Below are 22,806 nucleotides of genomic sequence, written 5' to 3' on the forward strand. Positions count from 1 at the left end.
ACTGCTTTTAGGGATCTTATCAGAACAGGATATGGATAGGATGTGGAAGCTACCATTGACAGCTTGTTTCTAGGATCCAGGATCCCATTTCCAATATTGTTATCTTCATCCAGTACTTGCTTCACTACATGGAGGTTTCAACTTCACTGACCACATACTTGTTCCATGCCAGTGTCCATGTCACTGTGTAGGAAAGAATACAGTAGATATGGATGACTTTCCCACTAGTGTCAACTACTTAAAGTGTTACTAATGGCAACTCCAATATATGTTACCTAACACATCAGTAAAGACACATTACAGTTATTACACTTGCTGTATTGTCCTAGCAAGCCTTTATAGATTCAGTAGAGAATGAGTCAAAGCAATTATTTTGTAAAATTAAGTACGGCAAAACAGGCAGAACTTATTGACAAGGTCCTATGCTTGTGGAGCAAAACTATACAGTGCATAGCTGTTTCTAACACCAGCAATATAAGACAACAATTAATAATGCACTTGGAAGGTTTAAACTGCCAATAAAAGACACTGAAAAATAGTTCAACCTCTTATCAATTACTGCAGCGGAATTATCACAGGAGCTTAATCACTTTATGTAACTGACCAGCAAAAAAAGACTTTCATATTTCTGACCAGGTCATGGGTAGAAAAAAGCATAGCTACATGAAATTGCATTGTGATATTCTGCATCCTCCAAACACTCGAAGAGATTATCTAAATCTCTACAATCATTCTCCCAGAGATCATTATTAGATAATCTTGACCAATGCAGAAGCAAAGGCAGTAAAAGCATAGTGAATGTATAGTATGTATGGTAAATCAAAGAATTTGCACACAAAGATGAGCTTATATGCATACGACAGTGACAGACAATAAGTTGCAAGACAAATAATAAGAAAGATAAGGAAACACTGGTCATAGTGAGGCTAAGTAACTTATGAACAAATGCACAGTCCCAACCTAACAGATTTGATTAATTTTGTGAAACGGACTTTACCATTTTTTCAAATCAAAGAGAGAAATATGCAATATGGAACAATCACCGCAAACAAAATTGTATCAGAAATGTTGCAAGCTGAACACTTTAGGTTAATCACATCACCTCATAGAATATACAAAATAGAAGTAAGTGCAGCGCAATAATAAAAAGTCTGTAAACACAGTGTTTACAAAGTAACTACAAGTCCCAGGCAAAAGGAGATGAAGAGACCTCGTGATAAATATCAGATTTCTGTGCGACACCGCCTCCAGCAGCTGATAAAAATTGGGCGCTTACCAGATCCGATAGACCTCTGAACTAACAGAAGGTCAAACGAGCTTGTATCCACAACGGGATGAAGGTAACCAGCAACCCAATAGACCAGATCAGTTGAAAATGGTCCAGTTACGCCGAATGAACTGACCTCTAGGTATGTTACAGAGCCAAGAACTATGGTGGCAGCTTTCTAACGGGATGTAACCATTTCTATCTGTCAGTTTAAAAAAATGTTTTGTTTTAAAAGTACTCCCTTCTTTAAAAATCTCTAAGTCAAGGAATGTCATGTGAAAAGCATTGGCATTCCAAAACAGCCTAATATTTTTATTATTGCCGTTGAGTTTGTACTTGAACAATTGTAGACTAACCAGATCCCCTTCCCAAACCATGATGAGGTCATCTATATATCTATGGTACCGCACTAACTGTGCCGGTCGGTCACAAAATATGGTTTCATCCTCCCATAGTGCCATAAATAAATTTGCGACACTTGGGACACTTGAGGGGAGGTAATTTCATATGACATCTGAGTCGACGAGAATCCTTCTGGATATTTGAGACAAAAGTTTCAGTTCCGGATGGGTTAAATGTCGAATTTGATTTAAACTGTTTTATATTTGATAAATAGGGATTTTATGTGTGTCTGATAGGTTTTTACATTTTTACGGTTAATTTTGTATATTTTTTTAATATGTTACTTTTTATGTGTATATTTGTATTTGTAATACAATGGCCGCGGGTATTTAACATCCTATTATATATATTTGGTAATGTTAAATAGAAGTTGAACTCTTTTCCCCTTTCTTGTATCTGTATTGGTTAGCTCAGTGTCCCCATTGGTATGTGTGATCGTGGTTTTCAGCAGGAACTTCCTGTTTCCCATGATCTCCATGAAGACGAGCCGCCTATTTAAACTCGTGATAGCCCCGCCTTTGCTGATGAAGTCCCGTAGGACGTAACACCTTACGTGACTTGAGGACGTCACCCACTGTCATCATACCTTACATCCTGCTAATACTGCTAATACCGGACATCCACACTGGATGTCATTGATTTGATTTTTTAAACCTGTTATCGCTGTATGGAGCCTGACAATACGTATTTTAAATAAATTACTAATTTTTGACGGAGAGCTCTTTAGATTGTGTTCCTTTCCTGATCTGGTCTATTGGAATGCTGGTTACCTTCACCCTGTTGTGGATACAAGCTCGTTTGACCTTCTGTTAGTTCAGAGGTACATCAGATCTGGTAAGCGCCTAATTTTTATCAGCGGTTGGAGGTGGTGTTGCACTGAAATTTGATATTCATCACGATGTCTCTTCATCTCCTTTTGCCTGGGACTTGTAGTTCCTTTGTGAACACAGTGTTTATGGACTTTTTATTATTGCGCTGCACTTACTTCTATTTTGTATAAAGAGAGAAATAAGGCAATATGCAGAGCTGAGCCAGAGAGATCGCAGTGCAGTTTTATAACTCACTGCACCACTCTGTGTTTTGAATGTATTTCCAAAGCTTCTAACAAGCTTTTAGATCAAACATTGGATAAGATCACTAGTGCACATTAGTAATTTAACAGTAGTGCAGAGGTTTTGTGGTAAGAGAGGCCTCAACACAGTCAACTAGGACAGAGCTTTATGTGATAAAACACAAAGGGCAGAAATTGGGAATGCCATCATTTTACAGAAGCTGTACTCTCTCTTTAAATATAGTAGAAAACACCTGTTGTTATAGTGAGCGGTCGGTGCACTGGCTTCTTTAGTGTCCTCCTAACACCCTAGCAAACATATAGATGAAAGAAAGCCGGCAGCTCGATCTTCCACAATGAATGAGTTTATTCATTCAGCTGTAGTACAAAATAATACAGGGTTTATGCATTTCGGCATGTAGCCCTAATTATAGCCATTAATAAACCCATTCATTGTGGAAGATCGAGCTACCGGCTTTCTTTCACCTATAAACAGTATATGCACTCTCTCTTTAGCCCTCTAACTGTGGAAGGCGATGCAACATCTCCAACCAGCTTTACTGTTGTACTTTTTGCATTTTTAAAAAGGAAGTAAATCCCGATGGGTTTTACTTTATCTTTTGCTCCCCACAAGACCTGCAAATTAAAAGCATAATGGGCTAGTAGCCATCGCCTACTAGCCCATTATATGACACTTACCTGCAAACGAAGCCTGCGCTGTCCTCTGTGCAGGCCACGTCCATCTTCACCCCTCTTCCTTCCGGGGCCGCGGACTCCGGCTCTGTGACTGGCCGGAGCCCCGTGACGTCGCTCTCGCGCATGCGCGCGGGAGCTGCCAGTCACTGCACACACTGGGGAAGAAACAGTACGGTGGTCCGTTTCCTCACAGTGTATGTACCGATTACGACATCGGCGCACTACAAGTGAAATATCTCCTAAACGGCACACATTTAGGAGATATTTCCACTACCTTTTTCTAGGCTTATCTATAGGTAAATGTCTCACAAAAGGGTTTACAACCACTTTAAGACATCATGTAGTGCTTGGTGCCATTCATACTTGACAGATGTACCACTGTTCTTTCTTTTATTCATTTCTCTTATTACATCACTGTATGTCTGGGGTGGTGTATTGAACAGAGGGACCTCTAAGCATCTTTGGGTTTTAACTGAGGAATAATTTTATTTGCGTGTATCCCTCCTAATGTGGTGGTGAATATCACAGAGGGTCTAAACATACTGGATGGTGTGTACTCATTTGAAGATGTGTTTTACTTCTAGACCTGTATCATCTGTGTCATCATATGTCATCATCGTCATCCTTGTATCTGCTTCTTGGTTTTTCTGTGTGGTGTTGTGGAGCTCTTGTGCCATGACCGATATGCCAAAGTCTTCCCAGGCCCTCTGCCATAGTTCTTGTGATGGGCATCACTACCTGCTTTTAGGCAGATAAAAGTCTCCACATCCAGTATGGATAATTCTGAATTCCCTGTTTTGTTCACAGGCCTGAAATTGCTAGGTGGAGGAGATTGGCTGTTAGGGACAACAAAGCATGAAAAAAAACGTACAACACTTGGTTTGTCCTTTTTCAGGTGCTCCTATTGAAGTCCATGGGGACAAAAAAACACATGTTTCTGCCCATAAAAAAGCTTATGGAATTTTTCGCATGACAGGTGGCAACACACTGTGAACAGGCACCATTGAATGTAATGGGAATGTTTGTGTTGAGTGTTACTCGTTGGAAATGCACAACAAATCACTCAGGCGTGAATGGGGGCTAGGTAACAACAACATCCTTTTTTTTCTAGCTTAACTGGTCACCTCTGCACATGCCAGGTTTTACATTCAACAACAGATCAGGATAAAAAGTCAGAATTCAGGCCAGATTTAATCTAAACATATGTTCATTGAGACTAACCAGCTAAACGTATGTTCATTTAGACTAAGCAGCTGACAATAAGTGGCGCAAATTGTTTAAAAAATATAATGTTTTTTAATAATCATGACTATTTTTTTCAGCTAATTTTCAGCTTATGTTTACGTGGACAGTAGGCACTCAAGTTGTGTGGAGTGCTACTAGATCTGCTAACACAGCTCCTAGGCATTTATTATGGTAACATAGTTAAATATAGCTAAATAAAAAAAAGAAAGTTTTGTCACGGATGACATGAAATACAGTATTTTGTGGCCGTGGAATGTCCGCCTTAGTGGTTTTTACTTTGTTGCAGATCAAGTAATCTCAATGTTATCTGTGTTTTTTTCATAGAAGCACAGATTTTATCTCCCTTTAACATTGCTCTAGTATGAAATAGCATATAATTAATAGTTATGGATTCAGAAGCATTATTCATTTGAAATGCTAAAAGTGTTACATAAACAGGCTTTTGTTCAGCATAAATATCAGTCGTTCCAAAATCTGGACAACATCCAAGAGATTACTTAAACAAGGATATTGCTGAAGGCTTAGAGGGTTTTAGGTATCAAATGTGTTCTTTGGGTTGACATTCTCTGCAAAAAATGAAAGCAATATTGCTACTAGATTATATACAGTATTAAGGCACATTTATAGTGATTATCATATAAGATAGTGTATCAATAACATATAAACCTACTGATGTGTTTTGTCAGCTGATATCATAGCTGCTATAAAATAACAGGGGATATTCAGTTCTGGCGTGGATTCCAGAACCCTCAAGTAAACTTAGTTATTGCAGCTTCTTGTATTGTAAGTCTGCATTTTATGACCATTAAGGCAGGACAATTCATCCTCTAACCCAGACTAAGCCCTACATTATTGTAAAATGCGTTAGTGAAGAAGACTGGGTCTGGTGGAATGCTGTCACTCAGAAAAGAATAGCAATTATTAAAAGAAGCAAATAGCATTACAGGTATTCTAACCCAGTGATGTATACCCTGTCGATCAGAGCTCTTAATGGGGTGCCAAAGTCAATATGTGGGGGAGAGGGGTCCCAACATTTTATTTTGCGTGTGTTCTATTGGTGATCAAAGTCAAGCTTTGCAGGAGCCCAGTGGAAGACCCATGTTCTGGGTCCCAGAAAACTAAAAAAAATTTTTAGGCCCCAGCATAAAAAGACTACCTACACTAGATTTGTTGCTGGAGAAGCAGTTTTACTCTTTTTTTCACATGTTTTACAGATAAGTAGAAATGTAAAGCTGGCCATAGACGGTTTGAATCTTGGCCAGTTCAACAGGAACCGGCTGAGTTTTGAACCATGTATGGGCAGGCTGAATGTACCCAAGCTGATCGATCGATCAACTTGGGTACAACCAGCCTGCCAGATTTTAAACGCAAATATCAAAAAAAGTCAGCAGCTACAGCAGACCTCTGCCTATAATTGCACAATAAGGAAGTAGCAGTAAAGTGATTAAATATTCTCTCTCTAATGCCCTGTACACACGGTCGGATTTTCCGACGGAAAATGTGTGATAGGACCTTGTTGTCGGAAATTCCGACCGTGTGTAGGCTCCATCACACATTTCCCATAGGAATTTCCGACACACAAAGTTTGAGAGCTTGCGATAAAATTTTCCGACAACAAAATCTTGTCGGAAATCCCGATCGTGTGTACACAAATCCGACATACAAAGTGCCACAGATGCTCAGAATAAATTAAGAGACGAAAGCTATTGGCCACTGCCCCATTTATAGTCCCGACGTACGTGTTTTACGTCACCGCGTTCAGTACGATCAGGTTTTCCATCAACTTTGTGTGACCGTGTGTATGCAAGACAAGTTTGAGCCAACATCCGTCGGAATTTTCCATGGATTTTGTTGTCGGAATGTCCGATCAATGTCCGACCGTGTGTACAGGGCATAAGTGTCAACATGTTCCTTGTATGAACCCTATATAGACAAGCAGCAGAACCTTACAGTCCCTTCCTTGTACAGTCTGAGATCTACAGTATAGGGAATTACCTAAGAAGGAATTTCAGGGACTTGCACTAGCTGAATTTTAAAGGACATTTATTGATTTATTTTTTTAAAGCTTTGAAATGAGAAAAAGACAGGCAACAAGCATTTTCAGAAGGAGATTAGCATTCACAGTCCAAGTCACATAGGTTTTTGTTCATGGTGTGATCTCAAAGTTTAACAAATAAAGTTCAATATTTGCAATATTTGCGATACAAGCCCACTATTAATGTATTTCTTCATTCTTTCCAATTCCATGAAATCTTGTTAACTGATGGACAAACCTTAACTCCATATTAAAGTTTAGTTTGTACTAAAGCTTAGTGTAGGGGCAACATTGTCTTCACTTGAATCCATACCTTTAATTCAATGAGGTTTCTTGCAAGCATTACAAACTGCAGACTGGCATTGTCTTCTGTTTATTAATCTACAAGAATCCCACATTTTTTCTCCATGATTGATTCACCTAATTTCACCCCTACCCCCAGAATGTATGTTGCATGCATATTTTCATCCCTCAAATACATGACTTTACATTCATCTATACTGAAGCACAAAAACAATACCTTTACCCATGAATTTAAGGGGTATACCACCTACTGTATACCTTTTGACTATTCTGAATTTGAGAAATTGATAAACGCTTTGTTTTCTTTAAGCCAGTTCTCTATCATCTACATTTTTAATTTCTAAAACGGTTTGTGGAAGGTAGCATGCATTGAAAAGAACCTTGGGCACATTTAATAAAATAGAGTAAGAAGTAGAATCCTAAGTGCATAGGTCAGTATCCTAACAACCAATCATAATCTTTTTGATTATGATCTGGCTATATTAAAGTGAATTCTGCAAATTGCATTTGGCGATTTGTTTTTGTACTATCCCTTGAATATCTGCACTAATATTTTTGTCCTGTTAAGATTTGTGTTATACAATGAGAAGTTCAGTGATGGTATGGAAAGTGCCATTAACTTGCTAACATCATTTCTGATTCTTCGTTTTTGGTTACTACCTTTGGCCTTTTGAACTTATTATTAGCAAAGAAGTGCAAAAAGCAACAGTTCAGACAATGACAAATCAGAAATCATTTCTTAGATGATTTGAGTATTGTAATCTGAAATGAAGTTAATGCCTTAGGGTAATTTTACCTTATCGTTTCAGTGGTGTTTATCATTATTATTTTTATTATTATTGTTCATATTTAACATTTTATGATCAACATAACAAGCTTAACTGTGTTTGTCCTTTCAGAGGTGTGGAGAAATCTCATTTGATAATCCAGACCAGAATGCCAGATGTGTGCGCATGCTAGGTAAGAGATCATCATGTGATCCTTCATCCTGTCACAGAGCTTCGGCAATGTACTTCGAGCCAATGTAAAATAATTACAGCCCAAACAGTTACAGCTTTTGTTCAAAAATAGTGCTACTGATGTTGGCTAGGTACATAAAGTAAAAAGTTTTATGAACTGAAATGCTCTTTCTAAAAAGTAAACATATAAAATAGAAAAAAAAATTAAACTTAGCTATTAAAGTTATGTCAAAAGTTTGCTTTTTCATGTTTTTAGAAGCATGGGTTTGAAGATGTTTGAGGTTTAAATCCCTAATGCCACAAGCCACGTGAAAATAGTTTCTTGGCATACTCTCTGCAATAAGCTCTACATAGACATTTTAAGTAAAGATATCATTGGCATTAAGCAAATATTACAGAGAGATGAAGAATTTATTATTTGAGTGTATGCACTGCCTTCTGCCAAAGATTTTAAAAATTATATGTTATTAATATAAATGCATAAAGCTGTGGACATAATTGGGACAACTTTCTTAAGGAGTTAAGAAACCTAACACAATACATTGTGTAAATATTCAATTATCCAGTCATGCGAAAAGCAAATTCTTGTTTACTTTAAATACCCAATTGCGTGCAGAAGAAAAATAAACAGGATTTTGTCTTTCATATGATTGGATTATTGAAGTGAATATTTTCACAGTTTCAAATTTTTCAACTCCTTTATAGATCACTTAGGTAAATTATGATGAAAACTATTAGAAGTCCTAAAAAGGTGGTTACAACCAGTTTTATGGAAATTGTATACAGTACGTTCTATTCTTGTTGGTCCCTGTTTTCCACTCTTTTATTTTCAAATGAAAGTTTGCGCATGTGCATGTTGTAGTAGTGTTATGTCAGTGTGAGTTATAATGAGGGAGTGCTTGAAGTTCAGAGTTTACTGAAGACTGCCAGCGGCTTGGCAAGCAAGAGATTTGCTGATACCATGCCATGAGCTGCAAAAATATAATGAAAGTGGTTATGATATACAGTTTAAATGTGTGAATTAATTTGAAAATGGGTGAGAATTTAATGCCCAGTAAATAGGGTCCTGTCAGTTACAGAAACGTTTGTTGTTGTTTTTTTACATATTTGTGCAGACTGTAAAGCTGAACAAGGGCCCTTCTGGGATTTCGAGAGCTCTTAGTGCCAGAGTTTGACTGTACTGATGCTGGGACTCCTACTGTTGTCACATAAATCTAGGCACGACTGAATTCTGGGGCTAATAAGGAGTAGGAGGCATTCTTCTGGGTGCCTGTATATCTTATCTTGATTTGAAAAAGCCAGGTAGTGTTAGGCCGTTTATACTGTAGCTAGAATATAAAGAATGGTTAGCACTTTTCTCCACTTGACACAATTTAGATAGGGAATGAATGAAGTGTTTAGAGGGCTGTGTGAACCATGAAGTCAGGGTCCAGGAGGATAAAGAGTATGTAAAATCTAAGGCTCAGCTGACACCTTTAGGTCCATTGAATATACAAAGTGGTTTTTTGTTATATTAGTTCTATAATTGCAAAAAACATGATGATATTGCTGATAATTTACTGGGCTCTCTTTCTGTACTACAGTCTTTATCAGTTGCATTGATGCTAGTTATCTTTAAAAGAGAAGTATGGGATGGGGGTTTTAGAATCATACTTACCTAGGTGGATGCATCATCGATCCGATGCTGCATCTGTCCCCTGCCAGCTCTAAGACTGAGAACCGAGCAATCAAACACCGCTGATCGCTCAGTTCTCAGAGCTCCCTGAGCAGAGAGCTGGTGACTGTCAGTCACCACTCTCTGCTCTGCCCCCCCCCCTCGCTCTCTGGAGCGCTGGGCTGTGGAGGGGGCAGAAGCAGCCAGCTCAGGCTCTTAGTGGCTCAATGAGAGGCTGAGCCGGGTGATGGTCCAGGCATGTGGGCGGATCCTGACTTCATTGTTGCGATCTTACCCGAGCCTGGTCCGATGGTGCATCTGTCCCCCGCTAGCTCTAAGACTGAGAACTGAGCGATCAAACACCGTTGATCGCTCAGTTCTCAGAGCTCCCTGAGAAGAGAGCTGGTGACTGTCAGTCACCACTGTCTGCTTTGCCCCCCCATCACGAACTGGAGCGCTGGGCTGTGGAGGGGGTGGAAGCTGCCAGCTCGGGCTCTCAGCGGCTCACTAAGAGGCTGAGCCGGGTGATGGTCCAGGCATGTGGGCGGATCCTGACTTCATTGTCACAATCTTGCCCGAGCTCTGTTACATCAGCCGACAGTGAGCTTTAGCCTGCTATCTGCTGAAAACGGGTCAAAGGAGTGTAGAATGAACTGCACTCCTGTGATCCACAGGAGAAGTACAGCCAGACGAGCTTTGGCTGTACTTCTTCTCCTTTAACCTGCTGGGTAGAGTGGGGGGAGACCGTCTGTTTGCTGACTTTCAACAAGCTTCAAGAAACTTTCTCAAAGCCTTTAAAACACCCTTCAGCTCCAGTTTATCAATGTAAATGCTAAATGCAGATGTTTAACGATAACCTGCTGAGGACTGCAAGCAGCATCTTTAAAGTGTCAGCACTCCTTGAAACATATGGGTTTACCATTCCTAAAATGGAAATGAAGGGTACTTTTTAATATGCCGAAAGCCATGTGTATGAAGCCTATTAGTTTGCTGCCTAAACCAAATCTGCCATGAACTAAAATTGCTGTGGGAAACGCCTCAAATGGAAGTTGTCAATCTCTGATTCCTGACTTACATATATTTACAGAGTAGTGACTTCACTTTAATTAAGGTTAAATAGCTTCCAGTTCATTGCCTTAGAAATAAAATGTTGCCTTAGGGTTTAATAACTAATAAGCACATTTTTCACTAGTGACTCAGGGGATAGAGAATCTCCCTTTCCATCTGTGGCTTTACACACAGGTATCTTGCAATGATTTTCTTGGCTTATTTGGACATAGCATATTTCTTTATGGTACACTAAGGAACTCAGATTACTTGTCTTTTATGAGATGACACAGTTTCATTTTCACTGGTAGGGCAGTAGGCTAATTGACAGATTTATCAGGGTTATGTAAGGCGAAAAGGTGATTACTGTAATCTCTGTCTTCTAACACCCCTGCTCCAGGCACATATATTTATACCATGAAAAAGTCAGACACAAAGCAGCATTAGCCAGTGTAGACATGAGATGCAATGTATTCTACAATGCAACTTACATTTATGTCTCCTTTTTAACTTTTTTTGTCTCTTTTTTACCCTACTTGATTACTGGCAAGCTCAGTTCAACTGGAAAAAGTGATCTACTTTTGATCTACAAATTAAATTGTCCATACCAGAACTGAATATGGCTGGACTCACCCTCTTGCAGTGCAGTAACATGTGATATGCTGCATTGTGCCGAGACAGCCCATGCCATGCCTAACGCAACAAAATGCACCAAAAAAAGGTGAAAGCATTATCTTTGCAACATAACGTGCCACAATGCAATGTGCTGCAACACAGGGGAATTGGCAAGGGGTATGTTGGAGTGCCATTAAAATTAATGTCACCGCAGTGTATCAACATGCATTTTCATGTGCTGCAGTAACGCACACATTTACCTGCAAATTGCTGCAACGTAACAGTGTGAGCCTGAGCTTACTATTATATTTACAGGATAAATTTGCTCTAAAGTAACTTTCATGGCTGCCAAAAAGGCCTAGACCACACAGGGACCTATGCTATACTATATATAGCATACTATACTACTGGTCTCCAAACTGCGGCCTGGTTGGGGGATGTGACCCTTTGCTTGCCTTTATCCCAGCCCTTGGGGTGCTATTCCTCTCACTGATATGAGACACTATTCTGCCAACTGACATCAACAACGAGGCACTGACACCAACAATAGGGCACTATTCCTCCAACGGATACCAATGATGAAGCACTATTCCTCCCACTGACATTAACAATGGGGTACTATCCCTCCTACTGATACCAATGATGAGGCACTATTCCTCCCACTGACACCAACAATGGGGCACTATCCCTTCCACTGATACCAATGATGAGGGAGCATTTCTTCAAATGATGCCAACGATGGGGCACTATTTCTCCACGTAATACCCATTGATGCCAGGAAAATTTCCATTCCCACTGGCCACAGTCTGGCCCTCCAAAAATCTGAAGGACAATAAACTGGCCCTCTGTTTAGAAAAATTGGAGACCGCTCTACTATACTATCTCATGTACCCTGTATTTTGCATTGTTAAATGATTTTCTACATTTAATAAGCAAAAAGAAAAGGCACTTCCCTAACCCTACATTGTGAACTGGCTAAATGTCCCTGTTAAGCTGTTCAATCTACTTTGTGTATGTGTTTAAAATGCAAGTCTGATGCAGTAAGTAATGCAATATCCTTTTTAAGGTAGATGTAACCTCTAACTTAATGACCTTCAACTTGCTAAATCACTGTGTACCATAAACTACTGTCATGGTTTTTTATGTTTTATTATTTTACTATTTTGTTGATCCTTTGTTGCTTTTCAGTGTTACTGATCTCCTCCAGCCTCTTTTCAGCCATTCCTTGTCTACATGTACTCTTGCAATAGGTGCATGGAATTACTCAGGTCAGGTTTTCTGTTAGTGACAACAGAGGACCATACTTGTGTAACATGTTTAAATGGACACCTGTAGTCTCCATTGAAAGATTGTGCGACAGGGTAACTAGTCTATTGCAGGAATTATCTGGATAAGGGCTTTAATGGCAGGATTACAAGATATAGTTCTTTTATCACTGCAGAAAATATTGAAAATTACTTGATAATGATATAACTGTGTTAAAATGTATATAAAATATTAGTGATTGGGTTTACATACTGTATACATCACCCTGGCTTGTGTGGCATCAAGAATGACAAAAACTTTAGATTTTTGACAGGTATCTAAATAGTTTTGAAAAAATGTCAGAAATTGAGATGTGTCAGTCCAATGTTGCACTGTCAAGGGACATCTCTGCTCTAGTATGAATAACACATACACAGTTAGCTGTTGTTTGTTCAGCTCCTGTACTCTCAACTTTTTTGCCTGTACTCATGAAGAAAGATAGAGAGAAGAAACTCCAAATGTTGCATGGGCAGCTCTATGGGGGTATATATATGCTGTGGTTGATGCTTTGTATGTCTGCGTGCCAGCAATTACGCCCCAGAGACAAGACATCCAGAACTAGCAATTACACCCCATCGCAATCGGCAGGTAGTATCATACAAGTACTGCAAATGCAATGCAAATGGTTGTGACACTGAGGTGTGAGCTTTTAAACAGGGGTTTAAACAGGTAGTGAGGAAGCAACATATGGCCTCTTCAACCCCTATCAAAACCCTCTGAGGAGTGATCTACTGCAGATCGCTCTTCAGATAGCAGTGCTTGTGTAAATGAGCCCAGACAGCAGGAGCCTGGTCTGCTTTTGCTCTTCTCCTAGCTGTGTCCACCGCCTGGAAGAATGAAAGCAGGACACTGAATTTCTTAAAATTCACTCATGTCTGTGTTCACAGCCTGATTAGAAGAGGTGAAGCAGAAAAAAGAAAAAGTCTAAAGGACATGACATTCTTATAACAGCTATGATTTTAACCCCATTCTTCCACTCATCAGTCTACCTTATGTTATCCACATGATCACAGTGTCATCCTTGAAACCCAGTGTACTGCTGGGATTTGGGTCTGAACCTAGAGCTGCCTATATGTCCAACCCTTTACAGTTACTGTTTTACCAAAAGTACAGAAATCCCTGAGAATGGAAGCTTCCTACGGTCTGTGGGTGATATAATGTAGGTAAACACAGCACCAAAATGAAGCCTATATGTCATCTGGTCATAGGAGACTACAAAACACCTCACTTACTGTACAAATGTACCATATATAACTCAGTAGTACCATGTCCCTGTTAGAGGTATATCTCTAATGACTTCCTATACTTAACATTCACAGCACCATATCCCTGTTTGCACTGGATCTTATAACTCCTATACTTGTGTAGCCCTACCCCCCGATGGAGCCGCTGGAAATTTGCCCAGGTTGTTTTCCTGCAGCCAGGCACATGAACACAGTCACTCTTTTCCTCAATAACCAGTTTAGGGGTGTTCTTTTTGTTGTTTCTATTTTTGGAGAAACTGGGATAGGTTTAAAGGCAGTGGCGGCTGGTGTTATATATTTTTTTGCACCCACAAACACCCCCCCCCCCGGTGGGGTCACCCCACACTTACCCAATCTAGGTCATGGGCAGTGCTTCCTCCATGCAGTGGCTTCCCCTGTGTCTTCTCCTCCTCAGCATCACAGCGGCTTCTGTGCTCTGCGCCCCGAGCCCACACTTTTTGAAGCCAATTACAGCCTCAAGCTCTAATCATGTGCTTCTAAAAAAATAAAACCCCATTAGAATTCATGCGTCCGGTGCCATTTGCATTGACCATTAGTGGCCAGGCGCATGGACTAGGGGGTCGGTGCCCCTGCGCCCCTTATGGATGTGCCACCATTGGTTGAACGATTTGAGTGGGATACTCCAAAAACAGAAACTATTTAAAGATTGAGGATAAACTCCTCTCTGAAAAGCTGAAGTCCGTGCTTATAGCAATCTGTGGACTTAGCTTTGTAGTGGAAACAGTTAAATGCACACTTCCTTCTTTAGAGCAACAAGTGCAGACCCTTTACATAGAATCAGATAGAGTGAGCTCTTCAGGACACCAGCTGATGTCCCCTTTAGACAAAAACACAGCTGACTCTCTAGCATAAGAGGGATGACAGCAGCCCAAAAGTCTCCAAGCTCTCTCAGCAGTCTGTACTCACAAATGTCCAGGGACAGTTAGCTGCCTCCTTCCAACTTCCAGGTGACACCTTTCTCCAGTGATACCAGACTAGATCTTCAGCAGACAGCCCCATAGTCCGCTCTCTGCAGCTTCAGAATCCAAGCCCTCAAGTCAACCACCTGAGGCCTCGAAAACAGAAAGCACATGGCAGTGTTGCCCTGGAGGGCTGGACTGATCCTCTCAGCAAGAAAAGACCCAGAAGCTCATGTCGCATACACACGATCAGAAATTCCGTCAGAAAAAACTTGGATGGTTTTTCCCACGGAATTCCACTCAAGCTTGCCTTGCATACACACGGTCACACAAAAGTTCTCTGAACTTTCGACCGTCAAGAACACTGTTATGTACAACACTACGAATTGTTCCAAGCATGCGTGATTTTTTTCACGTCCGAATTGCATACAGACGAATGCATTTTCGGATAGGAACTTTTTGCAACCGAAAAATAGAGGACCTGCTCTCAATCTTTTGCTGGCTGAAATTCTACCAGCAAAAGTCCGATGGAGCATACACACGGTCGGAATTTCTGACCAAAAGCTCACATCCGACTTTTGCTGGCAGAATTTCTGATCATGTGTATGGGGCATTAGAATTTTTATCCAGTAGCCTTCAGGGCCCGCTCCTTGGGATTGGCCAGGGCTGCATCCATATTTATACTGCCATCTGCATAGCTCCACACCTATGTTCCAGAGTTCCAATGTTCCAATTCTACAGCTCTCTGGAAGGCAGTGGGGGCAGCCAGACTATTAGCAGCTGAAAACACTGAAGAGACCTAATTAATCAAAGGCAGCTGCACTGGTTACAATGAGCACAACTAAATTTACCTAACACAATGATTACAGCCACACTGGATACAGTGAGGCAAGCTAAATTTAACTAACAAAACCACGCACAGCTCCACTGAACACAGTGAGCAAGCACTAAATCTAACTAATCCTAGCTTGGAGGGTGCTACGCTTGACATCCACAGCTCAGTAGCACCATGTCCCTGTTGGCGATATCTTTAATTACTTCCTGTACTTAACATTAACAGCTCAGAAGTACCATGTATCTTTTAGTACTATCTTTAATGACTTCCTATACATCCATTTCCCTGTTAGTACTTTCTCTTAGGACTTCCTATACTCAACACCCACGGCTTAGTAGAACAACTTCCTGTCCATCTCTTATTACTTTCTATAGTTCACAACTTAGTAGCACCATGTCCCTGTAAGTGCTATCTCTTACAGCCTCCTATACATAACATCCCATGCTTAGTTTAGTCATGTCCCTGTCAGTGTTATGTTTTATCACCTCCTATACATAACATGCACTGTTGATTGGACCATTTCCCCGTTATACTATCTTTATTATTTCTTAAGATACATTAATTGACAGCACAATGTGCCTTTAACCAGTCTCAAATCATGGTTTAACTGCTCAGCAAAACTTCTTAAAGCAGAACTCCAGTGAAAAATTAAAAAAGTATACCCCATTGAAAGACAAAATAAAAAAAAACAGCGTTTTGCTGCAGTACTCACTGTCAATCTATAACAGTTCCCTGTAGTACTTATTTTATGCCACTATAGCCAGAGTTATTCAACCTAATAAGCCAACCTTCGAATGGACAGTATATGGAGAAGCAGCAGAGTGATGAGCTCACCTCTCTGTCACTTTGGTTTTCCTCCTCTATCAGCATGCTTCCTTCTCAGCATATGAACTGACTGGCTCCTTGTGCTACTGTTTTCCCACTGTGAGCTCTGCTCTACAGGGACTACATAAGGCCGATACAATGTCAAATTCAGGTACTTACATTACTTGCATTCAAAATTAATAAAAAATAATAATAATTTATTGAAACCCAGTTGAACCCTTCTGATTTATTTCTGTAATGCAGGCAGTTTGCATATACAGAAATAAATCTGCCATTCTTTACTTCTTTTAAATTGCCAAGTGCTGCAAGTGCTAAAATACTGTTCGCTGGCAAGCAATAGGAAAGTCAAACTGCAGTTCTCTCACACAAAGTATCAGCCCTTCTTGTCAGAGGTCTGACACTTTCCCCAAACTAGGCTACAACATGCGGAGATGCAGTGGCCACATACATTCCTAAAATGGAACTAAACCCTCCTATCCTTTACAGCCAAGGAAGCTTAGCCATCTTAGCTTCTTTTTGATCTGCATTTGCCATGGTGCTGCACATGTTATTATTTATGATAACGGCCATTTAATGGCTTGCAAGTTTGGTTGAGAACACAAGCAAGGGGGAATATGATCACCATGAAAAAAAACATAAGTGGCCCATATAGTAAACTTGGTTTTGAGTCATTCACTTTCAGGTCATTACGAGGGCCAAAGGGTCACTCTTTACGTCTGGAGGTAAAGAGATTATCTCAACATATAGGAAGGGTTCTTCACAGTGAGAGCTGTAAAATGTGGAATAGACTCCTTCAAGTTTTGACCGGCTCATTATTTTAAAAAGAGCTGGATGCATTCCTAAATGCACACAATATAACTGGATACTAAGATTTATAGGTAATAACACCAGGGGTAGTTGATCCAGAGAATATTTGATTGCCTCCTGGGGGATCAGAAAGGAACTTCTCCTCCTCCCCTGGAGCAAATTGGAGCATGCTTGATTGGGGTTTTTTGCCTTCCCCTGGATCAACTATGGGTATGGAATTGTGAATAAGGAGGTTTTCTATTAGTTTGTTTGTTTTTTTCTCTATTGGTTGAACTAGGTGGGTCTTTTTTCAACCTGACTATGGAACTTTGTGACAGTTATCATTCATAGCATGCCCTTATTGTAACTATTTTGGGAAACAATAAAACTGATGTGTTTATATCAGCTTTAGTGGAGTTGTAAAAGGCAGAAAGTTTTTTTATCTGTGCAGCAGCCACCCCAGCACCCCCCTAATACTTACCTGAGCCCCCTCTCTGTCCAGCGATGTCCACAAATCTCTCGGTTGTCTGGGACTCTCCCCCTGATTGGCTCAGAAACAACAGTGGTGCCATTGGCTCCCTCTGCTGTCAATCAAATTCCCCTAGCCAATCAGGAATGAGAGTGGATGGGGCAGACGGCAGCTCCATGTCTGAATGGATACGCAGAGCTGCAGCTTGGCTCAGGTGCCCCCATAGCAAGCTGCTTGCTGTGGGGGCACTAGACAGGACAGAGGGGCCATAAGCAGTGAAGAGGGACCCGAGAAGAGGAGGATCCAGGCTACCCTGTGCAAAACTATGTTTGTAATACTTTTTTTTTTTAAACAAGACTTTACAATCACTTTAACTGTTGTGATCCTTAGCAATGAAATAGAATCCATCTTGTTCTGGTCTGACAGGGTGAATTATGATTGGTTGTCATTGGATATGGTATTGAAGGTTTAACACTATTATATTAAACTGCAAGTTTTCAGAGTCAGATTTGTGTAATTATATCTGCCAGTTAGAGGTATTAGAGAATAGAGTATGTTTTTCATACAGGTGGAGTAGTGATAGTGGTCACTGCCGATAGTGTAATAGTATGAATGGGTGTACTACAACCCAGGGCAACCTGACCATGTTGGTAGTTAATGAAAAAATAAAGTATTCTGCTGATGTGTTTATATGTTAATTCATGTTATGAAACTAATTTCCTCTTTGTTTAAAGATGCGTGACTTACATTAGCTAACATTTTGCTAACATTCATAATGTAGTTTTGTATCTGTGTTGCATTTTCCTTTCTTCTCTCTGGAGATAGAAGAGGTGGATTTAATGTGTATATGGGTTTCTGACGTCAGTAAAGGAATGTGGGAATCTAGTGCTTCCCACGTTGTTAGTGCAGAGTAGATACAAGCAGCATTACACTCCTGCCTAATGAAGAGTCCTTTGTGCTTTAGTGCTGCCCTTGCAATGAACTTATGTTAGTGGGCTGTTGTTTGTTATCCATTCTGGCATTGAGCAGAACCGCACTACATCCTACAACTAAGACAACACCACAATTGCATTATTGATTAATTTAAGTGCTGCCTTTTTTATGTTACATGTTACAAGCTTGACAAAGACACTTTGTAGTAATCTTTCAATTCAACCATGCTTAAAGTTAAAGTGTAGCCAGGCTACATTTAAATATTTACATATTCTTAACAAGCAGTACAAGATTTAAAGGAAACCACACTGACCTCTGTAGATGCTGTGATTCTGGAGCAATTCATCCTCAAATTTCACAGCAGAAGAAGCAATTCATTCATTTTTTCAGCAGCTCAGAACACCCTGCTTCCCCCTCCCAATGGAGACACAGCAGTCTTCCAGTGTTCTAATCCCTAAAGTAAACACAGAGAAAGGTAAGTGGTGGCTGGTGATCATTTTTCTTGGGGGGGGGGGGGGGGGTTCATTCTGCGGCCACCCCAGCCAGCCAGCCACACACCCCCCGCCCATCCAGCCAACCAGTTAAAGTCTCAATGCTCTGCGCCCTGAGCCCACCCTTTTGGAAGCCAATTAGATCCTCAGGCTCTAATCATGTGCTTCTAAAAATAAACAAAACCCCATTGGAATACATGCAACATTATGGACCATTGACTTGTTCATTGACTATGCTTCCATCTAATCCCATCCAGATACTACTCTGTACTTTTCACATGTTCATTGACTATGCTTCTACTTGTTCCTTATCTGTTACCAGACCTCCACTTGCTCTTGCCCATTGGGTAATCAAGAGGAGTGTGACCTGGCATTAGCAGGTAGTAAAATACATCTCCACAATCAGGAGCTCTGGCGAAGAACGGCTAGTGCTTTGACCCTACACCTCAGATGAGTCTGAGTCAACTGCTAGAGCAGGGGTAGGCAACCTCGGCCCTCCAGCTGTTTTTAAAGTACAAGTCCCATGAGACATTGCAAGACCCTGACAATCACAGGCATTACTCCTAAAGGCAGAGGCATGATGGGATTTGTAGTTTCACCACAGCTGGAGTGCCGAGGTTTCCTACCCCTGTGCTAGAGGGATCTACTTACTTATATTAAGAGCTAATTACCTGTGAATTTCTCTAATGCTAAAGCCACTGGCCTGATCCCAGACTTGACAGGGAGTGACCTCATCAGTGTGATTGTGATGCTGCTCCTTCATTGTCTAGTCACAGGCTAGGTTGGTGTAATGCTTGCCCCAATACCAGTAGTCGGGCTATAGCTGGCTAGTGTCCCCATTTATGTAAGCCAAACAGGTCTACCAGAACTTGGTTGCTCCTAAAATTTAATAAAACTTGCTATAGTCACTGGCCAAATTGTACAGGAGACAGAGAACAAATATACAAAGGAGTACTTGTTTTAGCAGTTTTCAGTGTGTAGCCAGTAGCAAAATCCAGTGGTAGGTGGAGGTCAGGGCTGGGGCTGGTCAGTAAAGTCAGAACAGAGAGTGTCAAGAACATGGGGCAATGCTAGTTGAGTGCAGAGCTCTCAAGCCACAACACTGATGGCCAATCTGAGCATAGGAGACAATGGGAACACAGCCTGACGAGAGTGCCAGTAGTGGCCATGGGAACGCTCAGGCCAGAGGGGGGAGTGGCAAGCTATGAGGAGGTGGGGAAAGGCTACACAGGAGCATGCAAGATGCTCCTAACAGTTGGGTTCTGGAGCAGACTGTGTTGCTTGGCTGCAGTGTAGTCAGCAGAGAAATCCAGGGTTTCCTAAAGCTGTCCGACATGTGTGCCTGGATCACAAAACTGGCTGAACAAAGTTACATATATTTTTCAGGAACAACAAGTTACATATATTATATGCAATATGTGCATACAGATTACGGTTTCATCTGCGTACTTGCCAATATGCATGGAATTAAAGGGGGTGTGGGTTAATTAGTTATCTTTAAAGTTTGCATCGTATGATATAGCAGTAGGTGAATGGGAATCCTAAAATCTCCAAATAAAAAAGGAGAAGTCATTCCTAAGGTCCTTCCATATTACAGCTTAGTGCAATATATAATAATAATAATATTAATAATAATGGCAACCACACTCAACCATCAGCATTCTTTCACCTTGCGTTATTCAAGCCATATGGGATCATGTACTGTATGTTATGTAATTTAGTAACGTTACTTTGTTCCTAAACTATGTGTTACTGTGAATTCTTGGAAACTGGTGATACTTAACAAGCCAAAAAGACTAAGAAGGTGGAGTATGTTAGAAACATAAGGGAATTATATTATGACTTGCTTCTAACCTGACCCTTAAATAGATATACTGGAAGCCCAAGTAAATAAGAGGACAGCAATTGAAAGTAAAAATGGCACGCTGCAGCTGGCTAAAAACCAAGGCATCAATAAAAACATGTTTCTGAATGACAGTTTTAATTCGTACTCAAGGAAATCTCCAGGGTGTCGCTTTCTTTAGAGCACTGAGCAAAATTAATATGAAAGTGCAGAAAGCTGGGATGTAGGTATAGTTGCGGCTGGAAGTTTTCTGGTCTAGAGACGCGAGCAGGGTAGTGTAAGTAAACAGTCAGCTGTATAAAGGTATTTACTTTTCAATTTAAGGAGAGATTCCAGTAAAGCATGTATTTAAAATCCCAAGGAATGTTGTTTCTCGAAACATCACTTTGGAATTTAGTGAGAATTATTGAAGGAAATGTTTAGCTGGTGAACCATTTAAGTAGGGCACGTTTGGATTATATTTATATATTTAGCTTTTATAAATAAACATACCTTAAATATACTGAAACATAAAATAGGTATCTATTTCTAATTTCTAGCAGTTGTTAATGAATCCTCATTTTGTGAAACCATGGAAGGTTATAATTGGAATGAAAATGACAAATCTCTGTACTAGTCTATGGTGGACTTGCTGCAGCATCTAGTGATAGATATTTGTTTCAGATTTATTGCTACATTCATTTTGGTAAAATAAAACCATATCAACAGTCCAGCAGTCCCAGAGGTCAATACTTGGTTCAGGTTGGTGCCACCAATCAAAGCATAGATATACAGTATAAAGCTTAATTAAATGTTCAATTTAAGTCTAGGTTCACAAGTTTTCGAGGGCAAAAAACATGGTGCCTGTGGGATCCCTATTGTGTTTGAGGTCATAGTGTTTTGAAACATTATGTTTATCAAAGCCCCTTCGGATATTGGCAACATGCTCACCTAATCTCACCTGTAACTTCCTAGTGGTGCGCCCTACGTATTCTAACCCGCAAGGGCACCTTAAAAGATACACTACACATTTTGTAGTACAGGTGATGAAAGATTTAATCAAATGTGTGGTACCTGTCCCTGTTGATGTAAATTCAGTTAATCCTCTCCCCCTGAATGCATTAATACTGCAAATTTGACATTTTTTACAGGGATAAAAGCCCTTCAGGTCTCCAAAGAAAGTAGGCCTTGTAGGCGGGTCAGGGACATTAGGTGCAATGAAGTGCCTAAGATTAGAGGCACCTCTAAATAGCACACAGGGTTTATCTGCCAACAAAGGCCCCAAAACCCTGTCATTCTTAATGATAGGCCAATGTCTTTTAATTATGCGTTTAATGGCCCAATGTTGGCTAGAGTAAGTGGTCAAAAAAGCTAAGCCAAAATCCTCCCTGTTCTCTACTTGTGGTGATTTGTCAGTTAAGAGAGTCTGACGATCCCTATTGCCTACTTCCATTATTAATGAATCAAGGGCCTGACCATCATTGCCTTTGTTCAAAAATCTGGATTTAAGATCCAAAGTTTCTTTATTGTAATCCTCCAGATTAGTGCAATTGCGCCTGAGCCGCAAAAATTGTCCCTTCGGAACTGCTGACAGCCAGGAACTGTGATGACAAGAGTCCAATGGAATATATCCGTTCCTGTCTGTCGTTTTAAAATATGTGGATGTGATGATCCTCCCATTTGCTATAGTTATTTTTAAATCCAGAAAATGAATCTGGGTGGGATTAACCTCATGAGAGAGAACAATGCCTCTATCATTATTGTTCAAAAAGGACAAAAAAGTCATAACAGATTCAGTGTCCCCATCCCATATAAAAAGGACATCATCAATGAACCTTTTCCATAAAATAAGCTCATCACGCCTATCATGTAATACCACATCTTCCTCCCACTTGGCCATGA

General features: G+C 40.4%; 1 protein-coding gene across 1 annotated transcript in view; it reads left to right on the plus strand.

Annotated features, from left to right (window-relative positions):
* Positions 1 to 22,806, plus strand: part of PDE7B (phosphodiesterase 7B) — a 478,356-nt gene that overhangs the window by 155,559 nt on the left and 299,991 nt on the right. Inside the window, exon 2 of the mRNA XM_073627328.1 lies at positions 7,899 to 7,959. Coding sequence (XP_073483429.1) covers positions 7,899 to 7,959 — 61 coding nt within the window. The remainder of the gene's footprint in view (positions 1 to 7,898; positions 7,960 to 22,806) is intronic.

This window comes from Aquarana catesbeiana, linkage group LG04 (genome assembly GCF_042186555.1).
Source record: "Aquarana catesbeiana isolate 2022-GZ linkage group LG04, ASM4218655v1, whole genome shotgun sequence".
In the NCBI taxonomy this organism is placed as follows: Eukaryota; Metazoa; Chordata; class Amphibia; order Anura; family Ranidae; genus Aquarana; species Aquarana catesbeiana.